The 27,652-nt window shown below is 34.9% G+C and overlaps 1 protein-coding gene across 2 annotated transcripts in view; it reads left to right on the forward strand.

The window, feature by feature from the left end:
• The window catches only part of TBC1D19 (TBC1 domain family member 19), a 148,681-nt gene extending 128,911 nt beyond the window's left edge, over positions 1-19,770 (forward strand). For both annotated transcript variants that reach the window (XM_017505107.2, XM_037730148.1), the window contains 6 exons: positions 3,111-3,143; positions 6,942-7,051; positions 9,560-9,651; positions 12,708-12,823; positions 18,313-18,383; positions 19,351-19,770. In XM_017505107.2, the coding sequence (XP_017360596.1) occupies positions 3,111-3,143; positions 6,942-7,051; positions 9,560-9,651; positions 12,708-12,823; positions 18,313-18,383; positions 19,351-19,425 (497 nt within the window). In that variant the 3' untranslated portion in view covers positions 19,426-19,770. The remainder of the gene's footprint in view (positions 1-3,110; positions 3,144-6,941; positions 7,052-9,559; positions 9,652-12,707; positions 12,824-18,312; positions 18,384-19,350) is intronic.
• The last annotated feature ends 7,882 nt before the right edge of the window (positions 19,771-27,652 follow it).

Raw genomic sequence — 27,652 nt, forward strand, 5'->3', positions numbered from 1 at the left:
GTAGCACTTAGAACTATCTGACATGTATTCACTTATTGTTATTATGGTTGTTTTGTCCCTAATAAAATGGCAGCTACAGTTCTTAGAACAGTCCCTGGCACAAAGCAGGACACAGCACATGTGTGTGGAATGATGCATGTGCAGCAAGGAGGAAGGCATGGTGAATGGGGCAGGAGTCCAAAGCAGGGTTGGGCAGACTTTACCTGTAACCAGTCAGATGGTAAATGTTTCAAGTTTTGCTGGCCACAAACAGTCCATGTCCCATATTATTCTTTGTTGTTTTGTAAATAATCCTTTAAAAAATGTAAAAGTCATTCTTAGCTCACAGGCCACACATAAACAAGCTGCAAACCTGACCGCTGCTTGTCAGTCACTGTGAAAGTCAAGGAAACAAGATTTAGAGCACAAGTGAAGATGTTGGGTGAAAAAGAAAAAGGATACATCCTCCTCTGGACTGTGAGTGAGAAAACAGATGAAATATAAAGAACAAAGGAAGGAGTTCATGTCAGTGGCATCAACCTCCTAGTGAGGAAAAAGTGAAGTCTATAATTAGGTGTTAAACACTTGAAAAGTGAGGAAATTTTGAAAGAATGGGGTGGCTAATCATATAGAGATGAATAAGAAAATTGATAAGCAACATAAGATTCAGCAAAAGTTGGAGAACATGAATCTGTGTGCTAGAAGACTAGGGAAAACGTTGATCCTAAGAATTTTAACTTGTGAGCTTAAAGCAATGCTGCACAAAATCCTCAAGATGGTTGGCTGGGCATACCAGTTCAGAATAATTTGGGTTTTCTCCTTTTTTTTTGAGACAGTCTCATTCTGTTGCCAGGCTGGAGTGCAGTGGCTCGAATTCGGCTCACTGCAACCTACACCTCCTGGGTTCAAGCAATTCTCGTGCCTCAGCCTCCTAAGTAGCTGGGATTACAGGCACGTGCTAACACACCCAGCTAATTGTTGTATTTTTAGTAGAGCTGGGATTTCACCATGTTGGCCAGGTTGGTCTTGATCTCCTTACCTCCTGATCTGCCCATCTTGGCCTCCCAAAGTTCTGGGATTACAGGCGTGAGCCACTTTGCTCGGCCTTCTTATACTATTGTTGATAAAATTGCTTCTAGAAACAACAAAGAAGTATGAACTAATTCGTAAATTATAACATCAACAATTAACATTTGTTTATTAATAAATAATAGCCTAAGCTATTTAAATAAATAGTGTAGGCCCCAAGCTATTCATTTATTAATGGCTAAGCTACATGTTATATGTGAGTTCTAGCATTATCTCTGATTTACAGATGAGGAAACTAAAGCTTAAGAGAAGTTAAGAAACTTATGCAGAGACACCACACACACACACACACACACACACACACACACACACACACACACTCAAGTGACAGAACTGTATGAACCCAATCAAGTCTGTCTGACATCCAGTCCATGCTCTTATCGCAGTAGGGTGCTGATTAATGCATTGCTATCAATATGAAAGGAGTGTCTACTGATAATTCTAGTCTTCACCCTGTCATGTTCAGCATTTTTATATTGCTTTTGATGAGCACACAGTGTACTTATTAAATTTTTCAGTATTGTAGAACCAGGAGAAAGAGAATGCATTAGCTAACAGAATAAGAATTTAGGATTATTATCTCCAACTGGAGTGGTTCACCAAAGAAGAAATGTAAAAAAGATAAAAACATAACCCTTTACTGAGGTCCAGAAACAACTGTCCAAGTATACTGTCTTAGCTGTTGGGTCTGTAGGGAGGAAAATGATTCTAGGTTTTAGTCACTCACTTTAAGGACTACAGTGAACTGTAACTTGTTCGGAAGAAAATAAAATAGGGAAGCTGTTCAAGACAACATCATTGAAGGAAAAATTAAAGAAACTCATAAAGTCTTGGAGCAAGAAATCATGATGGTGATGGGGCAGGAGAGAGAGCAATGTCTTCAAATATTTCTGAATATTTTCACATAGAAGATAAATTAGATTTGTTCTGTGTGACCTTTGTGGTCAGAACTAAGAATAATAAGTAGAAATTTCAGAGAGCCAGAGTTTGTCTTACTGTGAGAAAATAGCTCCTTCCAAATTAAACCCATTCAAAACTGTAATGAGTTGCTTTGGAAATTAATGCTCCTGCTATCACTGGACATTTTTTAAACTGAGACTGAACCCTCATTCATTAGAACTCACTCTATAAGACCTCTAAAGCCCTGGCCAGCATAACATTTTTGCCCCTGCACGTTGTCAGATGAATAAAGCATTTCTATATTATTTTTTCAAAAAAGTAACTTAGCAGCTTTCTTCTGTACCGTGTTTGCAACCTGATTTAGTAGTGTTAGCTATATGATGGTATATATTACAAAACTTCGGTTTTGAACTAAGCTGTACACATTCTAATTTTTCACTTGGAATGTGACAAGATGTTCTGCACACCAAGTTAGGCTTTGAGTATTTCTTTGAAAAGGATTTGTACTTTACTTGTGTATAATTATTGCCAAAGATTATACTGAATTTGTATCATATTTCTGCCAATATTTCTTCTAAAGCCATATCCCATAATTAATTTTCATTTAGTTTATTTAACACCCATAGCGTTTTCTGTAAAGCAAATGTTTTCAAGAAGTGCCTTGAAAAGCTCCCTTATCTTTTAGCATATTCAATTCTAATATACACAGTGAAGTTGTTTCAGGAGGGACATAATCTTTTGACTTTCTGAGACCATTATAATTAGTTCTTAAACAATTCGGTGATCTGTCTTGTAATGTTTTTGTCCTGTTTGTGTGTGTGTGTGTGTGTGTGTGTGTGTGTATGCGCGCACACACACACACACACACACACATATATATATTCAAAGCTTTGATTTCTCAACATTATCAATAGAATGTTAACTGAATATGTGTTTTAAAACCTCTAGCTCGCTTTTCTGAAGTTATTAAAATCTCTTTTTATTGTTTACTATCACTAAGTCTTTCTGACATTTATGAACAGAGTTGAAGCAAAAACTAGAAAACCTTTATATTTTCAGTTTTAATGCTTTAAAGCTTACCTAATAATCAGTAGACCTACTACTTATTGAAAAGAAATACTTTTTTTTATTTTTTTTTTTAGGTGTTATCCCTTTTCATGGATTTTCAATGTATGGTAAGTTGGGCTTTAAAAACATCATGATGCACACCATAAGAACATACAATGTTATCTGTCAATTAAAAAAATAATGACTGACAAATATAATTGTCTTATTGTAGTAAGACAATAAAGGAAAAAGTAAAGTGAAATGCATGCCAGCTTCCCATAGGTGCTTAATTTTTAAAAATTAATGTTTTTATTACATATTAGAAAATTAAAAAGAATACCACTTCATTTCTAATCACCCACAAGTTATTATGAACATTTTTAAATGTTGAGTTTAGTAGGCCAGTTGAGTTTAGTGGCTCATGCTTGTAATCCCAGCATTTTGTGAAGCTGAGATGGGAAGATCACTTGAGGCCAGTCAAGACCAGCCTGGTCAACATAGCGAGACCCTATCTCTAAAAAATAAAATAAAATGTTCAGGTTAGTATTTTTATGTGTCCAATTTTAAAATTTTAAAAATAAAACCGTAATTGGTTAGGTGATGATTGCTTGACAAATTAGAATTAGAACATACTGTGAAAATGGTCCTATGATTTACCATTTTTTAGTCCAATGAAAACTGGAGATACACATTAATATTCAGTTCTAATAGGTATACAATCAGATTGTTTAAATTCCTAAAGTAATTCTCACAAGAGTTTTTAAAAAATAATAAGTAAGAAAGAATCCTAAGGAAGGGACAACACTGAGTTTGAGCTCATGATTTCTCCAGGCTACTGATATGCACAACAGTTACATCAGAGCATTCAGCCACCCGAGGTGCATGTGGAAGATGCACGTGCAGGCTTGAGAGCTCTTAGTGCCTCCCAGGCCTCGTGTGTCATTAAGTGAGGAATGCAAGAAGCTTATGAAGATTAGCAAAAGGAAGAACTCTCTATATCTTAATGCCACTTAATTTTTAAATTTTTAAGTATTCCATATAAACTTGTTAAAAATTGTTGTCCCCTTTATTTCTACACTCTACCTTAATGGTAGGAATACATTAATGTTTTGTCTTTGTGCCAAGAATCTGCAATAAACACTTTTCTTTATTAAAAAACACCTCAGTGTTCAATATCAGATGATCATGTTGAATGACGTAATATAAAATCATTATTCAATGAAAAAAATTCAAAGTACCTAGGGACTTTATACTATATTTGGTGTTAGTCACAGGCTTGAATTATAGGGTACTCAGCTTTATTCTTTTGGACAAGCACAATTTCATAATATAATACATAATATTACAGTGATCTTACAGCATATTTCTCTTATAAATGTGAGGAATTTAAAATAGAAAACCAAAAAAGATTAATAATACAAATTTTTATATCTAATAATAAAAATGTTCACCTTTTTATCTTTCTAATAGTTCCAACTGCAAGAATTTTTCAAGTAAATCATTTTTAGAACTTGTACTTTAATGATTTGGAGGATACTTGATGTCATGAAAGTTTAAATCTTCTAGAAAGATCTTCTGGTGTTTAAAATATATCATTGACTCAGCCTCTGCCTATTCATATTTATGGTCATTTAAATAGGCTACAGTTTATACACCCAAGGGGAAAGCATTTGCTAACAATGATGCAAAATGTTTGATATAGAATTTATTTATACTATTTTAGGAAACTATTTTAAGCATCCACAAAAACTTTACCAGCAACCACTTATTTAGAACCAGTATACAAGAATAATCACAAATCATCCTTAAGGAACTCTAGTTAGTACTTTGCCACTTCAGTTTTAGTTACTATATTTTTTAAAAATTATAATACTTATCTCTTTTAAACATTGATACAGATCTTTAATGATAGGCTGTCATTAAAAAGGAAACCAAAATGATAGTACTTTATTTAAAAATTTACTTAGGAACTCTTCTCTAATTTAAAATACCTTCTACTCTTCTATTTATGCAAAATACTGAAGTTTTATTGTAGGTGTATAGTATATTATGGTTTCATAAATAAATTCCTACAGTATAGTCTTTAATTGGTTTAAAAGATAGCTAAATTTATTTTTGTGGAAGAACTAAATAGGGAAAGATGCTTATAATTAAAGATTAAGTCATGTAGAACCTTTTTTACATATAATCTATAGTGGACTAAAGCTTTTCCATTTCATAGATATAAAAGGGAATTCAATGTAAATAATTGTGGTATCTTGAATAAAAACTAATTGTAAATTTCTTTTATAGTGTATATATTTGTAGAAAAGTGCTTATTTTAAAATTCTCTTTTCATTTCTTCACTGGAAATTTTTATTACGAATACTGAATCCATAACGCCTTCAGATTCAGATTATAGGTTTTCACATAACAACTAAAAATTAGAGGAAAAAAATACATCATGTTTTAAAAGTAAATAAATTCGAAACCTTCATCTTAGATTTATAATAATGACATATATCTGTACCACACTGTTTTTTCTTAGGTTATTGTTGCAATTAGAGCATGAGTTACTTTTTGTAGATATATGTAATATCCTAATTTCGGCTATTTTTATAAGTAGCAATTTATTTAATAATAAAATAAATTTAAAAAAATAGTTTTGAAATAGACATGCCTGTCTTTTTAAAATTTTATATTTACTATATATTGTATATACATTTTTCTTTATATATACAAGTAGTTACTTTTATATATACTTAGATATTTACCCCCAAGAGTGATTTCTCTTTTGCCCTTCAGAAAAAATAAAATTTCCCACTTAAAATGCTTATTTTTAAAGACTTATTCAACAGTAGTACTGTGCATTGCCCTTCATCCCAGAAAATTGAAACTTTGTCTTTGAAAGCATTTAAAATATTTTATTATTTTTCCTTTTTACTTTGTCAAAAAGAAGAGAGCTAAACTGGCCTACTGATTTCCTTGCTTACTTTGTGCTTATTGCCCTAACAGCATGACCAACAGATTATAGAGCCCCAGAAAGTCTTACTTGTACAATATACATTGTTTGAAATTACCTTGTAAGGCATTTTTTATTAAAATTAATATTTAGGTAACACAGTTGTATGTATCTGCATTATAAATTTGTCTCTGTGCTACCTAAAACACTTGAGGCTTAAAAGATGGAAAGCATGACCACTTTTGTCAGTGTAGAATAATCACATTCTCAGGTAGGTCTCCAATCCAAGATTAGGACTTTCTGACGTTCAACTGTGGGATGTCTGGTTGAGTTGACCCAACTGTGCTTAATTGCTACAAACTGGGTGCAATCAATTCAACATTCATTAGAGAAATAAATTCTCTCTGCCTAAGGATTATTTTCAGTTGATGAATATATGTGGGGATATAGCAATAAAGACCAGTGTACAGCTATTACTCAAAATCTTTATTTTCAAATTGAATTAATTGAAGACCATGCATGATTCTAAAAGTCATAAATCATTTATCTTACTTACCTGACTTCCAAAATTGAAAATTTTGAAATGTGGCCTTAATTCTTTGTGAGCAAAAGTAAAAATAAGCTACCTGATTGTTATTTTCTTAATACTTAAATTTAAAAAAGGAGAGACTTGACATGGGTAGTTTTTATAAGTTACTTGGAATGTTTCATATTTCTATATAATTCCATAATGTCACTCTTAGCCATCTGTTAAATTGGGATTATAATAGTTTGTAATATACTACTCTCTTTCTAATATTTAGTGGCTCTTTGAACTTGACATGTGCATATGTTCTCTCAAAATAAAAAAAAGCAGTATGATTTTAAACTTGTCTATGAGTGTGTATGATTACTATAAAATAGTGATTTATTATGTCATGTTTTACAAATTTATCTCAAAATTTTAGTAGTTCTGCAGTATTATAAATTAATTTTTTTATTTCAGTTGCACCACTTTGTTTTCTGTACCATGAACCTTCCAAATTGTATCAAATATTCCGTGAGATGTATGTGCGTTTTTTCTTCAGACTTCATTCCATCTCTTCTCATCCTTCTGTAAGTTCATAAGAAAAATTGGATCAAATTAGGTTGGATTATAATCTGTTCTTTCTTTCTGTTAAGAAAAAGTCTTCTCAAATTCTAAAGCAACAAATTTTAATTTGCGATGTCAAGCAATGTGTTTCTATTGGAAAAATGATGGAGAGGATGAAATTGATATTTAAATATTTTGGTAATAATTTAAAAGGAAAAAGACTCTTGCCAACTACATTTAAATGATTTTTTTTCTTTTACATATTAAAAGAAAAAACTTAGACTGTCTGTATTATTATTCTTAACAAAGATGCCTACCTTCTTTTCTGATTTCTTATCTGTGAAATAAAGTAAATAATGTATTATCTCTAGTGCTGTAGAAAAGTCTACAAAGCACTCAGTGTAGTCAGCGCTTGGCTCCTAGCAGGTGTTCAGTGAATAAATGACTATTGTTGTTATAATGATCATTGTTATTATTCTTTGTTAATGAAAATCAAACATTGATTTGTCTCTTGTTTGTCAATTTCGTATATAGCTAATTATCAGTTGTAAACTACATGTTTTGTTTGTATTCAATAAAATGCCCCTTTGGCCTACAATATAAGAATCAAGGAAAATAATATTTAGAAGTTGAACATTTTAACCTGTTTTATTTTGGCTGTTCTTTTATCATATCTTTTTTTTTCCCTTCCCATAAACCTAAGAGCAGTATTTATTTTATTTCAGTTATGCCTTTTTTCCCCCTTTGGACCTACTGTGGGTAAATTGACTGCTTCTTCAGATGAAACACTCAATTGGAATATATGTCAGGGCTACTAAATTTCCCCAGAGAAGCAACTGTATTATTGCTACTAAATTAAATAGCTGTTTTTCATCCTCCCTTCTAAGCCTATGTATTTATATTTTACCTTCCTCCATCTCTAGTTTTGTTCTCACACATTGCTAGTGAAAGTTGGCAAATCACAGAATTCCAGGATGTCACAGATAAACAAGTGAAGCAACACCAGTTATCTTGGTTTTCTTATCTATAAGAGAATTTTATTTTGTTCATATCTTACCTTAATATTTAATCTGGAATAATCAGAAATATGACCAATAATTAATAATTCTTTTCTAATACTCATTTTAAATACTATATTTTTACTCTCATATTCTGTGCCATTTTATGCTTCAGAGCTTAAAAAAAACTGGCTGCATAGTACACACCCATGGTATTCTCCCTGTGCAGAGCACTGAAGCCTGACACTGGATAACTGGGTATTTCTTCTCTATCTCCATGCTGGTAGCCCTGAGGTATCTTTTTCAGATAATTGACTGGGCCAGCCCTGCCTCTGTCCTTTTTTTTTTAATTCAGTGCAATAAAAACTTACAGGCAGTCACCTCCTTTTTTGGCTTGCAGCCAGACTGAACTATTTGGAACCATGACAGTCTTTTTTCTTTAGAAACTCAAAAAGAGGATTAAAACTTCCTTACAAAGATCAACTCTGAGGAATGCTAAGCTCCAAGAAAGACTTTATTCAGAGTTGTCAAATAATAAATGTACTTGAAAAACCATCTGCTTAAATTGGTTAAGTTTTGTACTTTACAAATAATGCCATTTTAAAAACAGTAGATTTTAGTTTAAAAAAAAAGTATATACTAAGTAATCAAACATTCTTGTTTAATAACTTCCTGATGCAAATTTCAAGCAGCTAGCTGCTAGTCTTTTCTTGGGGGTAGATTTCAAAGAAAGAGTGAGAAAAGCAGCAACTATTTTCCCTAGTGAGTGAGGCTGGAGAGGGAAGGACATATGGAGGGAGAGTGAAGGTGGCTATATAGCACTGGGGAAATAACTGGAAACTGGAATGCATTCAGAAAAAAACTAATTTTGCTGCGGCTAGGTAATAATATGTGGCTTGCAAAGTAGCAAGTTTTCTGAAAGGTGGTATTTTCCTTGGACTCTCCAAATATTACATACTGTGTTATGTGGGGAGCATATTGTGTGAAAACGGAGTCTCCTTAGCATATCTTTATGTGTGAGTAAACATAAAGAGGGATAAAGTTGGCTGTGTGAGGGAGCTCGTACCTGTAATCCCAGCACTTTGGGAGGCCGAGGCGGGCAGATTGCCTGAGGTCAGGAGTTCAAGACCAACCTTGCCAACATGGTGAAACCCCATCTCTACTGAAAATACAAAAAATAGCCAGGCCTCATGGCAGGTGCCTGTAATCCCAGCTACTTGGGAGACTAAAGCAGGAGAATCACTTGAACCGGGGAGGTGGAGGTTGCAGTGAGCTGAGATCACACCATTGCACTCCAGCCTGGGTGACAAGATCAAGACTTATTATAAAAAAAAAAAAAAAAAGAGGGATAAGTTTATCTTTAAACACAATGTTAGAGATCCACTAATACATTTCCTGTTTTTGACTCTTAAACAGTATAAAGAATATTTATGTTGATAGTCTTTCTCATTTTCTATTTGAGTAATTTGTTGGCATAGTTGATTTTTAAATATTAAAATCTCTATTTCTCTTATGATTCATTATTGTATCCAGGGTATTGTGTCACTCTGTCTGCTGTTTGAAACTCTTCTTCAAACTTATCTTCCCCAACTCTTTTATCACCTACGAGAAATTGGGGCTCAACCGTGAGTACTTTTCTCTCCTAATTGAAGAATAAATCGTTTCACAGAAGCTCTTTTTGCCTCATTGTAGAGCACTTGCAAAAAGGTAGTAATTTTTCAGAGAAATTAAGCTAACAATTTCTGTAATTAAACTATAATTATCAAGTAGTAAATTATAATAACATTGTGCCAAAAATTCTTGAAAGAATTACCAAAATCCTAATAAAGTCTTACTAGGATTTTTGTGTCTGGTACAAGAATCACCAAAATGAACTAATTTCTATTCATAATGAAAGTTGTTAGCCAAACTGAAGCAAACATTTGTGGAAACAAATACTACCTGAGAAATGTGATCATACTAAACTTAAGTCAGTACAGACCAAATTTATCAGAGAATAACCTATGAAAACTATATAAGTTAAAGTTGCAAAATCAGGTACCTACCAATGGTTGTACACTGTGATTTCTCTTTCCTAAAATTTGAATTTTGTTCGTTGGTCTCAGTATAAATGAATATGTAGAGTAACTCTGGACTTCAATATTATTGGTTCTCTCTCTCTCTTTTAAAATAGCAATGTCTAAAGCAAGAGAAAGTTCCAAATGATTTATCAGTGTTTTCTTCCTGTTCTCTGTGCAGCTATTTTCCTCCATTAAGGAGAGCATATCTGAAAAAAGTACTAACTCCTTGAGGCCACAAAAGAAGTTAATGGGAAATAGAATAGTATAGTTATTTGTCTTCTCCACTCTTGAATCCATAGCAAATAGATAGCTGAGTGGGTGGAAATTTAATCCAGATTCAAATTCCATTTCTGTTAAGCTTTGTAATCCTGGTGAAGTTTTTTAATTTATCAAAGCCTCAATTTCTTTATATTAAGATAATTCAATTTGTTTGCCTTAAAAATCAAGAGACTTCATACCTTGCAGAGTTGTTTCAAGATTGCATGATTACAAAGATGGAGATACCGATAAAGATGGAGGGAGAGAGAGAGATATATATAATCTCCTTTTTATAAAGTACCATTGAATTTCAGACATCTTAGAGATGGCCTTTATAAAATAATACCTCATATCATCCACTGATAATACTGAACAGATACTCTTTCCTTTGTAGCCATTAAAAAACAAAATTCTATTCATGATTAAGATTATAAAACAATGTGACAGAAATATTTTATACTGAGCATAAGACTTTTGTTCTTAAACTTGTAGTAAATTGACTTCTTTTTTGCTGTTGTGAAATGAACATTGGAGTATAACTAGGCTTTTCTTTACTAGGATGAAGACATTTAGTTCATTACTAGAAACTAAAGTGGTATTTTTCTGCCTATTTATATATTTTACTCATTAAAAGAAACAAATTTATTTCAATGACATTTAATTAATCACATTCTACCTTCAAATAAACTTCAGGCCTAGATGACTTTACTGACAAATTCTACCAGGCACTTCAGGAAGAAGTGATGTCAATCCTTATTTTTCTCTGGCCACAATCAAGATTTCTGTTTTCAGTTCTCACCACTTTGATTATGATATATCTAGGCATGGATTTCTTTGGATTTATCATGTTTGGAGTTTGCTAAGCTTGAATTTATAATTTTATGTCTTTTGCCAAATTTGGGAAGTTTTACCCATTATTCCTTTAAATACTTTTTTCTGCACCATTTTCATTCTTCTTTTCTTCTAGGATTTAAAATATATGAATTATTTCTGGAATTTTTCATTTAATATTTTTGAACTGTGGGTGACCACAGTTGGCTATGGATAACTGAAATCACAAAAAGTGGAACCAAAGATAAGGGGGGAATACTATACATAAATTATAGCACAATCAACTTTATTTCTAAAAAGCTATGCTGTGTTATTTCTATATTGGTGGGTGGGGATGTATGGCACTATTCCTCAAATATAACACTATGAGAATTTGAGTAAAATGGAGTAGTTGAAGTTAATAATTTTGACATTAAATTCAAATGTATTTTGTAAGTTATTAAAATATCCAGTGGCCCAAAGTTTCTTTTGTATCTATAAAAAGATATTCTAAAACCACCCAGAAAGTTTAATTAGTTAATACTAGTGCCTACATGTACTTTGTTATAGTAGAACAATACTTATCCAGTATTGAGGAATTTCTGAAACTTGAGAATCCTTTTTAGTTTAAAGATAATTAATACAATGACACCAACCAAGGCAACCTCTGGGTCCTTTTCTCTCTTTTAAGAGACTAGCACAGATATTTATTGTCAAAATATGATAATTCCAGTAGACAGTTTGGCACCTCTCAGGGACAGTCAAATGATTTTAGATGCTAATAGATAAAACAGAAATGTGAGGGACTAGTTGATCTCTTAAGGCACCAGAGCCAAAGAGTTCATTTCCTGATCTCAGAGATAAATTGTTATTGTAACATAACCTATTTGCAAATAGTGAGATCTCATACATCTTAGAATTTTTTTAGAAAAGTGGAATTTAATTGAATTTTCTGCTTGATCTTTCAGAGTTCTATAACCTCCTAACTAAAATGAAGGGTTAGAAATCAGATATCTATTTCTCATGTCTCATATGTTTAGAACATATTTTTTTTCCTTCATACACATACTTGTTATTTTATTTTTTCATCCCATATAGACATTTGACTGAAATGTAGAAAAATAATTTATTGAATTGAGAAAATATAAACTCATTGAACAATCTTTCAAGTATTTTGAATAAAAATTCAAATTATTATGGATTGCCTGGAATTGTTAAGACTATCAGAAGGTCAGCTCACAGATAGCTAATTAGTATACACCCTGAAAAACAGAATGTAGAAGTGGGTTTTATAAAGGCTGACCTGTATAATAAAGGAGGACCCAGCATGTATAATTTTTCCTCTAATACTTTAAGATGACTAATTTGAGGACTTATGGTTTCTCACCACTGCACTTTTGCAGCGTTCAAGAAAATACTTGAGTTTTAAATGCTCGGGTGATTTAAGACTCTTTAAGGAGTTACTTTAACAATAGAATTGGTTGGGTTTTTCTGATATTGTATTTTCATAAGAAAAATTTCAGTGGTAAATATTTATTTTTCCTTGCCTATAGACTTCGCATATCATTTAAGTGGATGGTTCGAGCTTTCTCTGGATACTTAGCTACAGATCAACTCTTGCTTTTATGGGACAGAATCCTAGGATACAACTCTCTGGAAATTCTTGCTGGTAAGAGTAAATGCTTGTCTGTAAAACACATGCTGTTTCTATAATAAGGCCCCTTTTCTTCCTAACATTCATCATCTGTAACTGGAATTTGTCATTTCTAATTCATGAACAATTAAGAGATCATCTGGCTTCGAAGGTAAGTACCAACAAAAACTGCAGTCTTGATACTTTCATGTAACTGCACACCAACCTACTTCTAGTCTTTCTTCCCAGCTCCCAGAAAAGTTTATTTTCCCTTCCCTTACCCTCTCCCCTTTGAGTCCAGCCAGATCTCACTGTCTCCCAGCACCTATGCGGTCTGTGCAGCAGAGTGTAGATGTACTTCCCTCCACTCGGGACTCCCCTGGCTACCTTAGCATTCTGCTTTATGCCCCATCTCAACACCTAATATCCAAACTGAGGCTAAGCCTCCCTACATGGCTGAAACCTCAGCTCTTCTGTGCCTGTTTACAGATGAATTTGAAACCTTTTCTTTTTTACTAACACTCTCTGACTTCTGCCCTGGTGGCTGAGTTCCACCTTTTAGATATTCTCTCAGACCAAAAACTATTTCACCTTTTTTTCAGGAAGCCACAAGTTTATCTTTTATTTAATAATTAAGCATTTCTTACAACAGATAACACGCCCAACGCAATTTTATGATTATAAATAGGGCATATATTTCTTTTTAATTATATTATTTTGCTTCCCTTGTGCACAATAAACTAAATTATTTTATAATTGAGATTATCAGGAAATTCAAATAATAATTACAATGTTTTCACAATAGATAAGGATCAGAAGAGTTGGCAGGATATTCCCATACCTTGAATTGATAGCATTATAAAATCACGTGTCTGGGCTGCTGTGAAAATACAGCTTAGTTAAAGAAGAACATGATAGGAAGATTCTCAAGGTACCATATTGGCATATTCAGGGGTTTTTTTCTTTCTTTTTTTTTTTTTGAGACAGTCTCATTTTGTCACCCAAGCTGGGGTGCAGTGGCATGATCTTGGCTCACTGCAACCTCCACCTCCTGGGTTCAAGTGGTTCTCCTGCCTCAGCCTCTTGAATAGCTGAGATTACAGGTACCTGCCAGCACGCCCAGCTAATTTTTGTATTTTTAGTAGAGACGGGGTTTTACCTTGTTGGCCAGGTTGGTCTGAAACTCCTGACCTCAAGTGATCTGCCCGCCTCAGACTTCCAGAGTGCTGTGATTACAGGTGTGAGCCTCCACACCCAGCCTTAACATATTCTTGAGTGCTGTAAGGTCTATAGTTACTGGGTAGCATAGGCCCCTGGTAGCAATTACCCTGGTATAATCAGAGATATTGCTGATTGATGTTTTTAACAACTCCTAGTATCCTTGTCTCTCAATAATTTTTTAGAAACCTATACAAATGTGAGTTAGGAAATAATGGTCTGCCCTCATTTCTTTTGGTTGAATGGCAGTACCATATATAATCAAGCAACAGAAGGAATCCTCAAGGGCATTGGGTATAGCTTTTTCTAAACATTGCTCACAAGCCATTCTTACCCTTTGTTGGGACACTTCAGTATTGGGTAACCCCTGCCTTACCTGGTGGCCCATTTCATTTCTGGATAATATGGCTTGTTAAAATGTACTCCTGTTAAATCAAGGTAATTATCATGTTTTCTCTACCCTCACGTTTTCGTCTCTCCCCAAAGTCTTCTGTTTTCTAAGCTAAGTAGCCTTGTTTTCTGCTATCATTCCTCAAGTGAGAGGACTGTAGACTTTTCACCAAATGTCTCTCTTCTGAGTATGCCAGAAAATTTGAAGAGTACTGTATATAGTATTTGGTATTTTGAAAAGACACTAAAGCACGTTAAAACAGAAGGCTCAATGGAAGAAAATACTTTCTAATAATTGGAATTTTTGCAAATTAGAATGGGTTCTTTATCTGTTAAATGAAGGGTCAGGAGGTTTCATACCTTGAAAGAAATGTTGAATTGGAAAACCTCAAGCCCTCTTTCAATTTGAATTCTCTCATTCTGTGCCTTATCACCCCTTAGCAAACTGAAGGAAATGAGAAATAAATGTATGTTGAATACTGCATTTGCTCTAAGCCAGGCACTCTTCTGTGAGCTCAATACTTAATAAAAAGGTTACTGAAGAATAGGTAGAAATGTAATCTATATTATTGCGTCCACCCATTTTCCTTGAGTGCTTTAAGAAAATCTGCAGGGAAGAATTCTGGAACATCTAGAAATGGAACTAGACTGAAGGAAGCTCCCTTACCATGGAATTCAGATAAAGAACCACAGGGTAATTTCATATAAATGTATACAAATTATTTTGATTATTTCGTACACATCTGGTATGAGTATTTTGGAACCACCTTTTTCTGTTCAAGTGGGTTATTATGTAGTCTTGAGAAATATTTTCTTAAATATCACTGGCTTTAATTGTGAATTAATTAGAGCCTTTTGAAGAACAGTTTAAAGCAAAGTTATCTTAATGTTCTTGATAGAGTTGCTTAGAATTAAAGAAATAAGACCAAAAGAAAATATCAGAGTCTCTATATTTTATATGAAGCATAATTTCAGTTGAAAATATCCCGAAGTGTAGACCTTTCCTTCTTGGCAAACAAATCTGTTCTGTGGAAGGGCTGGGCAAACCAAACATGAAGCAGATGGAGAGGAACTTCTGTGATGTGACACCAAGATAAATAAAGGTTACAAGCACACAAGCATTTTGGATGCTGAGGTCAATTAGTGAACTGCTCCTTTTTTCCCCTTCTTATCTACCTTTGGAAAAACAGTTTCCCACTATGTAAAACTCTTTCCTGCTAGAGCAGAAAATTTGGCCAGGCTGTCAAGCTTTCAGCAATTCTGTTAACTCATACACAAAAAATGAAGTAGTAGTCATATTCCTTAACTGCTAAAATGCCTGCACTATACAAAATCTGATTCCAGATATTAGGAAGCTGTAAAAAATTGTTGGTATACAGAAATAGTTTTCTTTGATATTCTTGTAAACATGAAACTCAGTGACTTTAAAGTATTTATGTTTTCTCCATTTCAGTTAAGGAGTACATCATTTGTCACAGATCTCTTCTATCTACTGTTACGTATTCAATAACTCCAGCTGACTTGACTTTTTAAATTTTACCATTACCATCATTTTTCTCCAGAATTTTTCTCTCTTAACGACTTCTAATGCTTTCTTGCTAGACTGTCCAAAATCTCTTGTCCCCTAGAAAAGTGCCTGTGCTTCCCAGTCACCGGCTGCACTCTGCCTCTCTCTGGGGAGATTAAGAAGCCTGGCTCCTGACTTCTATTCCTCAGGCACAATGACTGTAGCAGCATCCTTCATGCCATCTCTGGAAAGCTATTCCGATAGATAGCAGAGCCTATGATTCTTAGGAAAGCACGCAGATTTTCACGTCAGAGATGAGTGGTTCTTGCTTACCTTCAGCTTCAATAGTGTCTTCACATAGTGGTTAGGTGCAAAACTCCAGAGCCAAGGTTGAGTATTGGCTTTACTATTTTCTACCTGTGTGCCTCTGAATGTGTCACCCCCACTCACTGTGCCTCACTCTGTGTATTAGTAAAATAGGCCACTAATAATATTTAACTCACAGAATTGGTATGAGAATTACTTATTCTTGTAAAAATATATTTTAAAAAATATATGTGTTTGCATTAGGTATGCAGTATAACTAGGAAGCAGTCTTCCAAATAATTTTGAATGTTTCTTTCTTTTCCTTTTTCTTTTTCTTTTCTTTCTTTCTTTCTTTTTTATTTATTTATTTATTTTTTGAGACAAGATCTCACTCTGTTACCCAGGCTAGAATGCACGGCACAATCATAGCTTACTGCAGCCTAGAACTCCTGGGCTCAAGCAATCCTCTGCCTCAGCCTCCCGAGTAGCTGGGGCTACAGGCATGCACCACCATCCCTGGCTTATTTTTTAACTTTTTGTAAAGATGAGGATCTTTCTTTGTTGTTCAGTCTGGTCTTCAACTCCTGAGGTCACACAGTCCTCCTGTCTCAGCCTCCCGAAGCACTGGAATTGCAGGCATAGGTCACTGTGCCCAGTATTTTGAATATTTCTTACATTAATTTCCCAAACTTCAATGATTTGTTGGCTAGAGAATGCACTGCCATCACTGCTGATGGAGAGAAAAGGAGGTTAAGTCAAGAGTTAGCTCCAAGCAGTACCATCTCCTTATCAGAGTTACCTGCCTCTTAAATGAGTCCTTCCGTTGTTTATGACTCACTCCCTCACATGGAGTTTTACAGTAAGTTATATAAGTTTTGCATGTTAGCATTACTCCTTTTTCATATGCATATGTTTAATGGAAACAATAACCCAAAGGTTGTTTTAAATTTTTTTTAAGAAACAGGTTCTTGACATATTGCCAAGACTGTCAAACTCCTAAGCTCAAGACACTTCTGCCTCAGCTTCCCAGTTGGCTGGGACTACAGGTGTGCACCACCATGCCTGGCTTCCATGCTGTTTTCTACTTAATATATATTATTATTATTTAAGTTGTCCTGTAAAGTTTGGATTTTTTCTGTAGCCAACATTGAACTAAATGTCAGGATCAACCCCACAGCAGCCCTCCCTACAGATATATCCATTTGTGACACTCTAAGAAAAGTCAGTGCTGTGTATAAAAATATAACAAAATAATTATAAAAACATTTTTTAAGAAAAGGCTTTAAAATCATGTTTCTATTAGGACACCTCCTTGGTACATATGAAACATAATCTATTTAAAAATTCAGCCTCCATGTAACTTTTCAGAAGCCTCTCTACCACATTAGTAAGAAATACCTGCACCACGATAAACCAGTCGTTAGGCCAGGCATAGTGGGTCAACCCTGTAATCCCAGCACTTTGGGTGGGTGAGGCAGGAGGATCACCTGAGCCCAGTAATTCAAGACCAGCCTAGGCAACATAATAAGACCCCATGTCTACAAAAAAAAAAAAAAAAGGAAAAGAAAAGAAAAATTAACTGGGCTGGTGACATGTACCTGTAGTCCTAGCTACTTGGGAGGCTTAGGCAGGAGGATCGCATGTGATTAGAAGTTTGAGGCTGCAGTGAGCTATGATCATGCCTCTGCACGCCAGCCTGGGAGACAGAGCAAGACCTTGTCTCTTAAAAAAAAAAAAAAAAAAAAAAAACTTTTTTTTTTAAAAAAAAAAAAAAAAAAAAAAAGACTCATGAGATCTTCATTCCATTTTAAAATGGTTTAAGTTGTAGGTTTGAAAGAAATAACTTACAAAGTAGCTTTTTTAAGACCGCTGGTTTTTCCTTTTTCTCCCAACTGTGGTATTCAGTTTGTCTAGCCATCAGGCACTGGTCTCTAGAGCAGACAATTCCCGTTCATCACCAAGCCTTAACTCAGAATGCGGGGGTATGGTCGGTTGTGTAAAGCACTAGTTCTAAGCTTCCTTGCAGTGGGTTTTGGGCAGAGCAAAGTGGTAACCGTGCCGGGCTGATGGGCCAGCAGTTGAAATAGTGTGCATTCCTTTCCAGTGCTGGCAGCTGCCGTGTTTGCCTTCCGAGCAGTGAACCTGATGGAGGTGACATCACTGGCTGCAGCTGAAGTAAGGATAAGTTTCACTCAGATGGGATGGAAATAGTTTCTGAGAGATTGCCAGGCAGTCATTTTAGTGTCTGATGCATAGGACACACATTACTTGTAGCCAAATTTTTTAACTCGGGTGAAACATGTAAGTTCTGAGCTAATAATACTTAAGGATTCAGATTGCTTTAATTACTTGAGAAAAGTCTTCTTATGAAGGAGTAATAAACAAGATTATTGTAGGAAACCATTAGAACCATGTGGGAAACCAGATACCTGGTAATTTTAACGGAAATGATTGGAGTTTATGTTGCTTTTTTGTATGGTTCATGTCCATGCATTATTTTCACAGAAGAAAAACTACTTGAGAGAGTTAAAGAGCATATATTTGAATGATATAGTGAAGATACATGGGCTTTTTTGGTTTTTTAAATTGTGAGTTAATTATTTAAAGCTGATTTCTTTTCAGTGGTATAATTTATACCTAAAATATGGTTCAATTAAATAGTGCTTACTGTATTATTCTGTTATCTTTTATAAAAATATAACTTTTTCCTTAAAATAGCTGCCTGCATTTTTGTTTAAAGGAAAGAGGATGTTTATCCATCTTGCAACTGAATAAACATTAGTTCCATCTCCAAACGATTTCCTGCAGTCAGTTACTCCTTACACTAGAATAACAGGACTAGGATTCATAATGTACACTTATTTATAGAAGCAAGTTGAAATGTTAAACCTTTTATAAACTCATGCTACCTTGGATATTTGAAGAAGACTGAGGCTAACATCCAGGTTATTTTCTACAGCACGTTTTAGCATTTTGCACATGTACTAACATTAAGATATTCAGAAAAGAGAAGGAAGGGTGTAGTTTTAGTACTAAGATTTAGAACAAATCCAAAGAGCTTAGTGTCAAAATTACATTGTAAAGATGTTTATCGTATTTCATAGACTTTGCTAATAATAATTCTTTTTATTTTTTGTTTCAGGCAGTTCTTGCTGACCTTTCTACTTTAAAAGTTATGCCTCTTCTTCAAATTTTTCTGTTTGCTACTGTCACCTGATCTTCACAGTCACTGACAACACATCTAGTTTTTCATTAGAAAGAAATCATGAACTATGCAAACTCTGCATAAGACCAAAATGAAACTTTGCATATAAGCCAATAAAGATCATGTTCCCTCTTCTGTTAAACCTAAGTAGTTTCTCACTTTTTGAAACAATAACTCTGCACCAAATATTGCATCGCATGCTGCTGATTTTCAAGAGAGAAGCAATAAACACAACTTCTGCTAAATTGAGCATTATATATATATATGATATTATAATATACATATAATCCTGACTTGTAAATGGCATGTAATAATATATGCAATAAGAACTAAAGATACTGTAATAAACTTCAAGAGGTAACGTAGCTTCTTGGATAATTCTTTTATGCCAGTTTATAAATTTATCTCTAGATATAGTATTGTTTTGTCTCATTAATTGCTCTTCACTCAGAGCCGGGATGGGGTAGGGTGTGAGAACACTTGAAAAATATATTGCTTTTAAGTAGGAATCCAAAGGTTGCTTAAATGATGTTTTAAGCAACTTTTTACACCCCAGGGATTTTTCTACATTTCTCTCCATTTTATTTTTCTCTTTAAACATCTCTACTGGGGAAGATCAAATACAATTGTCTCCATCTGACAATATTTTATGCTTGACTCTCTGAAAGTCAGAAAATTATGGTGATCCCTTTTCACTTCTCAACCTTGCTTCCCTTGCTTAAAAGACTTGACATTGCTGAGGCCTGTTGCCAGCTTCTGTTGCTCTGTAACTAGATAAGGAAGACACCCAAGAGAATGAAGAGACAAAACCACATTCACTTTTACTGAAGCTTGGTTTAACAAGGTTTACTTCTAGGGCAGAACAGCTGAGAGAAATTAAAAGTAGAAAGTAGGCATTCATTCTAGAACTGCAGACATTATGCAAGGCAGCAGCCTTATTTTGGGCTTTATTGTAAATAAAGGGTCTTATTTTATATTACATCCTAAAGACCTACCATTTCTGTAATATGGAATATTATAGTATATGGGGAAAAAAGTCCAAAAACTATTGTTCTTTGATTTCAGTTTCAAATTTAAGATGCTGATCACTTCACTAAAATTCTAAATCTAGATTGATACTCTTATTGATTACCTAGAATTTTATTAAGTTTTACCCAAATGTATTTTATGAGTCTTTTATTTTGGAGTACATTATTAGGAAACACACTTGTTGATTTACTAAGGGCTGAATAACAATTTATTCTGTGATTGATTCTTAATAAACCCCAGTTTATTGCTTTTGAAGGTGATGTGGTTATAATCCTATGCTTTGCCATTCTTTGTTTGCACACACCCATGACTATATCTACTCTGAGAAAATGGCTAAATATTAGGAGGAGAGTGAGTTTTAAATGATCTGGTTCAAATGCATACAAATATGCCCATCTTTGTAATAGTCTAGTACACTACACTGGAGAATTTTGGTCCTCAGATGGGGGAATTTTGGTCCTTCTGTAAATCCCTAGATAATTTAATGTCTCTTATCTGTAATTGGGGTTGAGGGGCTGGTGACAAATGGTAGGAAATTATTGCATCTGCTCTGTTTACCTTACAGGTAGATAAGAACCTGTAGGACCAAATGAGAAAATGCTATATTTGAAAGTAACTTTTTAAACTGCAAAGCATCAAGCAAATGAAAGATACTGTTGACTTAGTTTGTATATGATGTTTTAAGGTCAAGTGGTAGAAGATGATATGTGAAGAATACATAACTTCATTAGCATTTCTATCATTTAACCTGATAATTTAAGACTGTGTCTATAAAATGAATGGGCCATGCCATAGCAGATCCTTTCATTTGAACCAGGTGGCTCTAGGCGGTAGATCTGAATCTGAATCCCAAAGCTAGACCTGGTTGACAGCCACCCACTTTGCTGCTTCCCCAGACCCCTCTCTGCCAAGCACTGCTCCTGGTTACTTGTTAAAACACTACACTGATGGTCATCAGGCTGCCTTGCCCACCTTTTTTTTTTGACACAGTCTGGCTTTGTCACCCAGGCTGGAGTACCATGATGCAATCTCGGCTCATTGCAGCCTCCACCTCCTGGGTTCAAGTGATTCTGCTGCCTCAGCCTCCCAAGTAGCAGGGACTACAGGCATGCGCTATCACATCCAGCTAATTTTTTGTATTTTTAGTGGAGATGGGTTTTCACCATGTCGGCCAGCCTGGTCTCGAACTCCTGACCTCAGGTGATCCACTCGCCTCAGCCTCCCAAAGTGCTGGGATTACAGGTGTGACTCACCACGCTGGACCTGTCTACTCTGTCTTTAAACACATCTCCTTAGGCTCCCTCATTTGGCATCCTTCCTCTTGCATCCTCCTGTGCCATCACCTACCAACCCCTGACACCCCCTTCACATCTGCTTTGACAGTGATCACAAGGATTAGAGCAAACAGCGATATATTGGCATTGATGTAGCCTAATAGGCAAATTCTATTTGGTTCTTGGGATGTCAGTTCACCCACTAATGTGATGTGTTATGACTTTATAGTATGGAAGAGTTTATTGAATAATCTTTTTGTTGAGAATGCTTTGGTTATGCATTGTTCTGACTGATTGAAATTTCCAGCTTGTCTTAACTTCACAGCGCCCCACTGTGGAAACCGAGACCACTAAGCTTGTGTTGTCTCAGCCTTCTACTTCAGAATTTAGCTTTATCACTCCCCCTGATCTGTCTTCTTCCTTCTTGCCTTAAGAAGTGTCTAGTCAAGTCCTATAGTTCTCTGAATGCAGATTTGATTGTCCACTTCTGTGCTTGAAAAACTCACCTTCTCATTGCTTAAAGGATAAAGGCTAGGCTCTGTATCATAACTGGAAAAATTCTTCACCACTTGGTCTTTTCATTCCTTATGTTCCCACAATGATCCATTATCCAATACCTCAGATTCTCAACCAGATATGGCTTTTCATTTTGTCTCTGCCAAAATCTTCTCCATTTCTTAAGGCTTCCCTCAAAATTTTTTCTCTGTTGTGAAGATACCATGGATCCTATAAATTAATTATGCCCTTCTCTTTGTTCTCATAAGACTGTTCACCCACTCATATAATGCTTATACTATTAAGTAATAGTTTTTTGCATATGGTTCTGATTTTGTCACTTTATTCTCAAGGCAGTTTTCATTGACTTGTCCTAAATGTGGAATATACAAGTAGAAATTTGTCCATAAGTGTCTGTATCCCTTGGCCTGCTCAGAAATTGTTGGGATCTGTTTTCTGTAAAACATAATTTCTTCTTTGTATCTAGTCTTCCATCTTCCACAAATGCTCTGATTTTTCTTTAGAGATCCACCCCTTCCCCATGTGCATCAGGTGAGGCTGACTCACATCCCCAAGAGCTCCGGGACCTAGCCAAGTAGTCACCAGGTACTGTTCCTCTAGCCATGGGGATTGCTTCAGGACCAGTGTGAAATCTGAGACCAATGAGAGCTAGTGAAACTTAATTAGGAAGCTTTGGTTTAATCTTTCAGGGAAGCTGGATATGAAAAAGAAAGGATGTAGGGTCTGTAGCTGCTGCAATCTAGGAATAGAGAGAAGAAAAGCTGCTCTTTTGACCTTCTTGATCCCCAGATCGTGCTGCACCAATCTACCTCTGGGCAATTTTTTTACAAGACCCAAAGGATTTTCTTTTTAACAGAAAGGATCCTAACTGATGGCAGTTATTTTCCTTTTAGGTGATGCACAAAAATAGAACTATCATTATTTGGTGTAGAACCCCTGTCTACACACTGCCCAAACTAGAGTAGTATATTTTAACCTCTTCTAGTCAAGACACAACCATGATCTTACAGGTATAAATTGTATATTTCAGACCAACTGAACTACTCAAAGTACCTAATACAAGGTACGTATTTTGCCTTTGGCCCCTTGCCCATACAACTTCCTCTGCTTAGAATGCCTTCTCTTCCCTCTTTGCCTAACTCTTACTTGTACATCAAAACCCTTCTCAGGTGCTGCATCATCAGGGGAGACTGCTTTTCTAATGAATACTCAACCCCAACACATACATAAGATGTATTATAATCAATTTAGCTTGTCCTTCGCTGCCACTAGACTGTGACCCTTTGAGGACAAAATTGGATTCTTTTTCAGCCATATATTTCTAGAACCTAGCATTGTGTTTGCCCCATAATAGGCATTAGTAAATGTTTATTGAATGAACAAATGAAGTTACCTATTCTAATTCACTCATTTTACTGATAAAGGAATTTACCTATCCAGCGTCATCAGGTTATTTGCTATTTTATTCACCATGTTGACTTTGGAAATCCAAAAGGAAAGAATATTTTCAGAGGAAAAAATGTAAATGCTTCAGTCAGTCCTTTTTTTTTCATTTAAGTTAACTTTATTAAGGTATAATTTATGTACAATAAAATTACATGTACATTTTATGTAAAATAAAATGCATTTTAAGTGTACAGTTCTATAAGGCTTAACAAATATATATACCCATGTCACCACCACCACATCAAGGTATAAAAAATCAACTTAGGTAAACTCCTAAGGTATTTACCCCAGATAAATGAAGATATATGTCTCCATGAAGGCTTGTGCACAAATGTTTATAGTAGCTGTAACCATAAAACACCCAAACTGAAAACAACATGAATGTACATTAACAATGGTAAATAACCGAATTGTGAAATACTCATACAATGTAACCCTAGGCAGTAATAAAAAGGAATGAACCACTGATCACACAATGTGGATTTCTATCACCCGATAGTTCTTTTTTTGCCCTTTCCCATCCAATCCCCCATACATACATTCACTCCACTACTAATCGGCTTCTGTTCCCAAAGATTAGATTCATTTTTCTAGTTTCATGTAAATGGAATCATTTTTTGTGTCTGGCTTCTTTTGCTCAACATGTTTTGAGATTCACCCATATTGTGTGATCAGTAGTTCATTCCTTTTTATTACTGCCTAGGGTTACATTGTATGAGTATTTCACAATTCGTTTATTTACCATTGTTAATGTACATTCATGTTGTTTTCAGTTTGGGTGTTTTATGGTTACAGCTACTATAAACATTTGTGCACAAGCCTTCATGGAGACATATATCTTTATTTATCTGGGGTAAATACCTTGGGAGTATTTATTTCTGGGTTATGTGCAAGCACATGTTTAACTTTGAAGGAAGCCTCCAAACTCTTCTGAAGTGGTTCTACTGTTTTATATTGCCATCAACAGTGTATGAGTTCCAGTGTTTCCCAGTCTTTACTACCAACAGTTGGTGCTGGCATATTAGTGGTTTTACTTAGTATTTTCCAAATGATTTTGAGCATATTTTCCATTTGCCATCTATACATATTCTTTTGTAAAGGATCTCTTCAAATATTTTGTCCATTTTAAATCAATTATCTTACTAAGTTATAGGCTGGGCATGGTGGCTCAGATTAAGTGCCTCTAATCCCAGCACTTTGGGAGGCTGAGGCAGGCAGATAGCTTGAGCCCAGAGTTCGAGACCAGCTTGGGCAATGTGGTAAAATCACGGCCCTACAAAAAATACAAAACTTTAGCCAGGTATGGTGGTGCACACCTGTAGTTTCAACTACTGGGGATGGGGAGGTGGGATGCTGAAGTGGGACGATCTTTTTGAGCCTGGAGGTTAAGGCTGCATTGAGCTGTGATCCCACCGCTGCATTCCAGCCTGGATGACAGAGTGAGACCTTGTCTTCAAACAAACAAAGTTGTAAGGAGTTTTTATTCTGGATGCAGTATATGGTTTGCAAAATTGTCTCCCAGCCTAAAGGGTAGTTGATTTTCTTAACTATGAGTTAGTTAATATTCTTAATGTTCTTTTAAAGAGAAAAAGTTTTAATTTTATTGAGGTCCATTTTATCTATTTTTCCTTTTATGGTTTATATTTTTTGCTTCCTCTCCAAGAAATCTTCACTTAAGTCCAAGTCACAAAGAGTTTTTTCCCTATGTTTTCTTCTAGAAAGTTCAAAGATTAACTCAGACATTTAGGTTTATTATCCCTTTTCTTGCAAGTTAATTTTTGTATATGATGCAAATTAAGGGTTGAGGTTTTGTTTTTGCACATGGATATAAATCATTTGCTGAAGAGACTGTCTTTTCCCTTTTACATCAGCAGCTTTGTATAAAACTAACTGATCATATATACAGGCTGGTTTCTAGACCCTCTATCTGTTCCATGAATTTTTGCCTGCCCTGTTTGCAATATTACACTGTCTTGATTTTTGTAGTTTTATAGTAAATCTTGAAATCAGGTAGTATAAGTCCTCTAACTTTATTCACGTATGTCAAAATTATTGTGCTATTCTAGCTTCTTTGCATTTCTAAATAACTTTTTAATCTGTATCAAAAGAAAAGTCTGCTTTGATTTTTACTGAGATAGCATTTGCTCTATAGATCGGTTTGGAAATAATTGATATGTTTAACAAATGTTGAGTCCTCCAATCCATAAACATGGTATATCTCTCCATTTATTTAAATCTGCTTTAATTTTACTCAGTAATATTTTATAGTATTCAGTGTACAGTTCTTGCACATATTTTGTTAAAATTATCACTCATTCTTTCACATTTTTGATGCCATTGTATTTAAATAATGGTATTTTTCTTTTTATTTCCAATCGTTTGTTATTAAGATGTAAAATACAGTTTATATTTTTATTGACCTTGTATCCTGAGACCTTGCTAAACTTAATACTTCTGCTATCCTTTTTTGTAGCTTCCTTGGGATTTTCCACATATCTAGTGTGTCATCCATAAATAAAGAAAATTTTGTTTCTTTCAAATCTGTATGCTTCTTTCCTTATTCACTGACTAGAACTTGCAATTGAATACAGAAGTGTCGTAGCTTACCTAATTTTAAATGAAATGTACTTATTTCTTGAATAAGTGCCACAAATATTTTTAAGTATTTATGAACAATAGTTTGGCCAATTTAGGTATAAAACAGTAGGGGAGGCTGGGCATTGTGGCTCACGCCTATAAACCCAGCACTTTGGGAGGCCGAGGTGGGTAGATCACTTGAGGTCAGGAGCTCGAGACCAATCTCTGTTTCTACTAAACCCTGTCTCTAAAAATACAAAAAAAAAAAAAGGAAAAAATAAAGAAAAAGAAAAATTAGCTGGGTATGGTGGCACATGCCTGTAATCAATCCCAGCTACTTGGGTGACTGAGGCAGGAGAATCACTTCAACCTGAAAGATGAGAGTTGCAGTGAGCCGAGGTCATGCCACTGCACTTCAGCCTGGGTGACAGAGTGAGACTGTCACAAAAAAGCATACACACATTATGTATGCATACATACAAAAACAGTAGGGGAAAGTTAGACAGATTGAGAAGGAGGTGAGGAGAAATATTGACATACAGAGTAGATAGATTTTTATGTTGATGATCATTCACATGGCTTCTTAAAATTATCCCTTTAACTTAAACAGTTGGCTTTGGGTATTATCAATGCCTTTGTCATATTAATTAGAAAGTGGTTTTTAAATTACTTCTTCATCTATTATTTATACTTAAAACTTTTTTCTTAGATATGTAGTGTACATATACTTACTCAACAAATATTGAATACTTAACTCTGAGCAAGGTAAGTATTGTGCTGGACCTTCAATGTATATGCATATTTGTGTGATTGCCTTTCAAATATGGTAAGAGACAGTGCCCTCTACAACAATAGAATCTTAGCACTTCTTTCTTAAAGTAATGGTGCCATCCTTCCTATGATAGTAAAAATCATGGTTCCTCAAAGATATTCATGTTCTAATTCCTGAAAACTCTGAATGTGTTACGTTACAGGCAAAAGGGACTTGCTGATGTTATTAACAATTTTGAGATGGGGAGATTATTATAGATTATTAGGTGGGCCCAAGGTAATGACAAGTGTTCTTAAAAGTGAAACAGGGAAACAGGAGGGTATGAGTCACAGAGGGATATGAAGGTGTCACACAGCTGTCTTTAAAAATGGAGGGAGGGGCCATGAGCCAAGGAATACAGGCAGCCTCTAGAAGCTGGAAGGAAATGGAATCTCCATGTGACCCTCCAGAAGGAATGCATTCCTACTGACATCTTGATTGTAGGACTTTTGACCTCCAGAACTATAAGATAATAATGTTGTATTATTTTAAGCTCCTGTGTGGGTGATAGTTTGTGACAGCAATAAGAGGCAATTAATCCATCTCCTCTCAGCTAAATTGAGTTTACTATATTAACTGTAACATA

The sequence above is a fragment of the Cebus imitator genome, unplaced genomic scaffold, assembly GCF_001604975.1.
Source record: "Cebus imitator isolate Cc_AM_T3 unplaced genomic scaffold, Cebus_imitator-1.0 Scaffold333, whole genome shotgun sequence".
Taxonomy (NCBI): Eukaryota; Metazoa; Chordata; class Mammalia; order Primates; family Cebidae; genus Cebus; species Cebus imitator.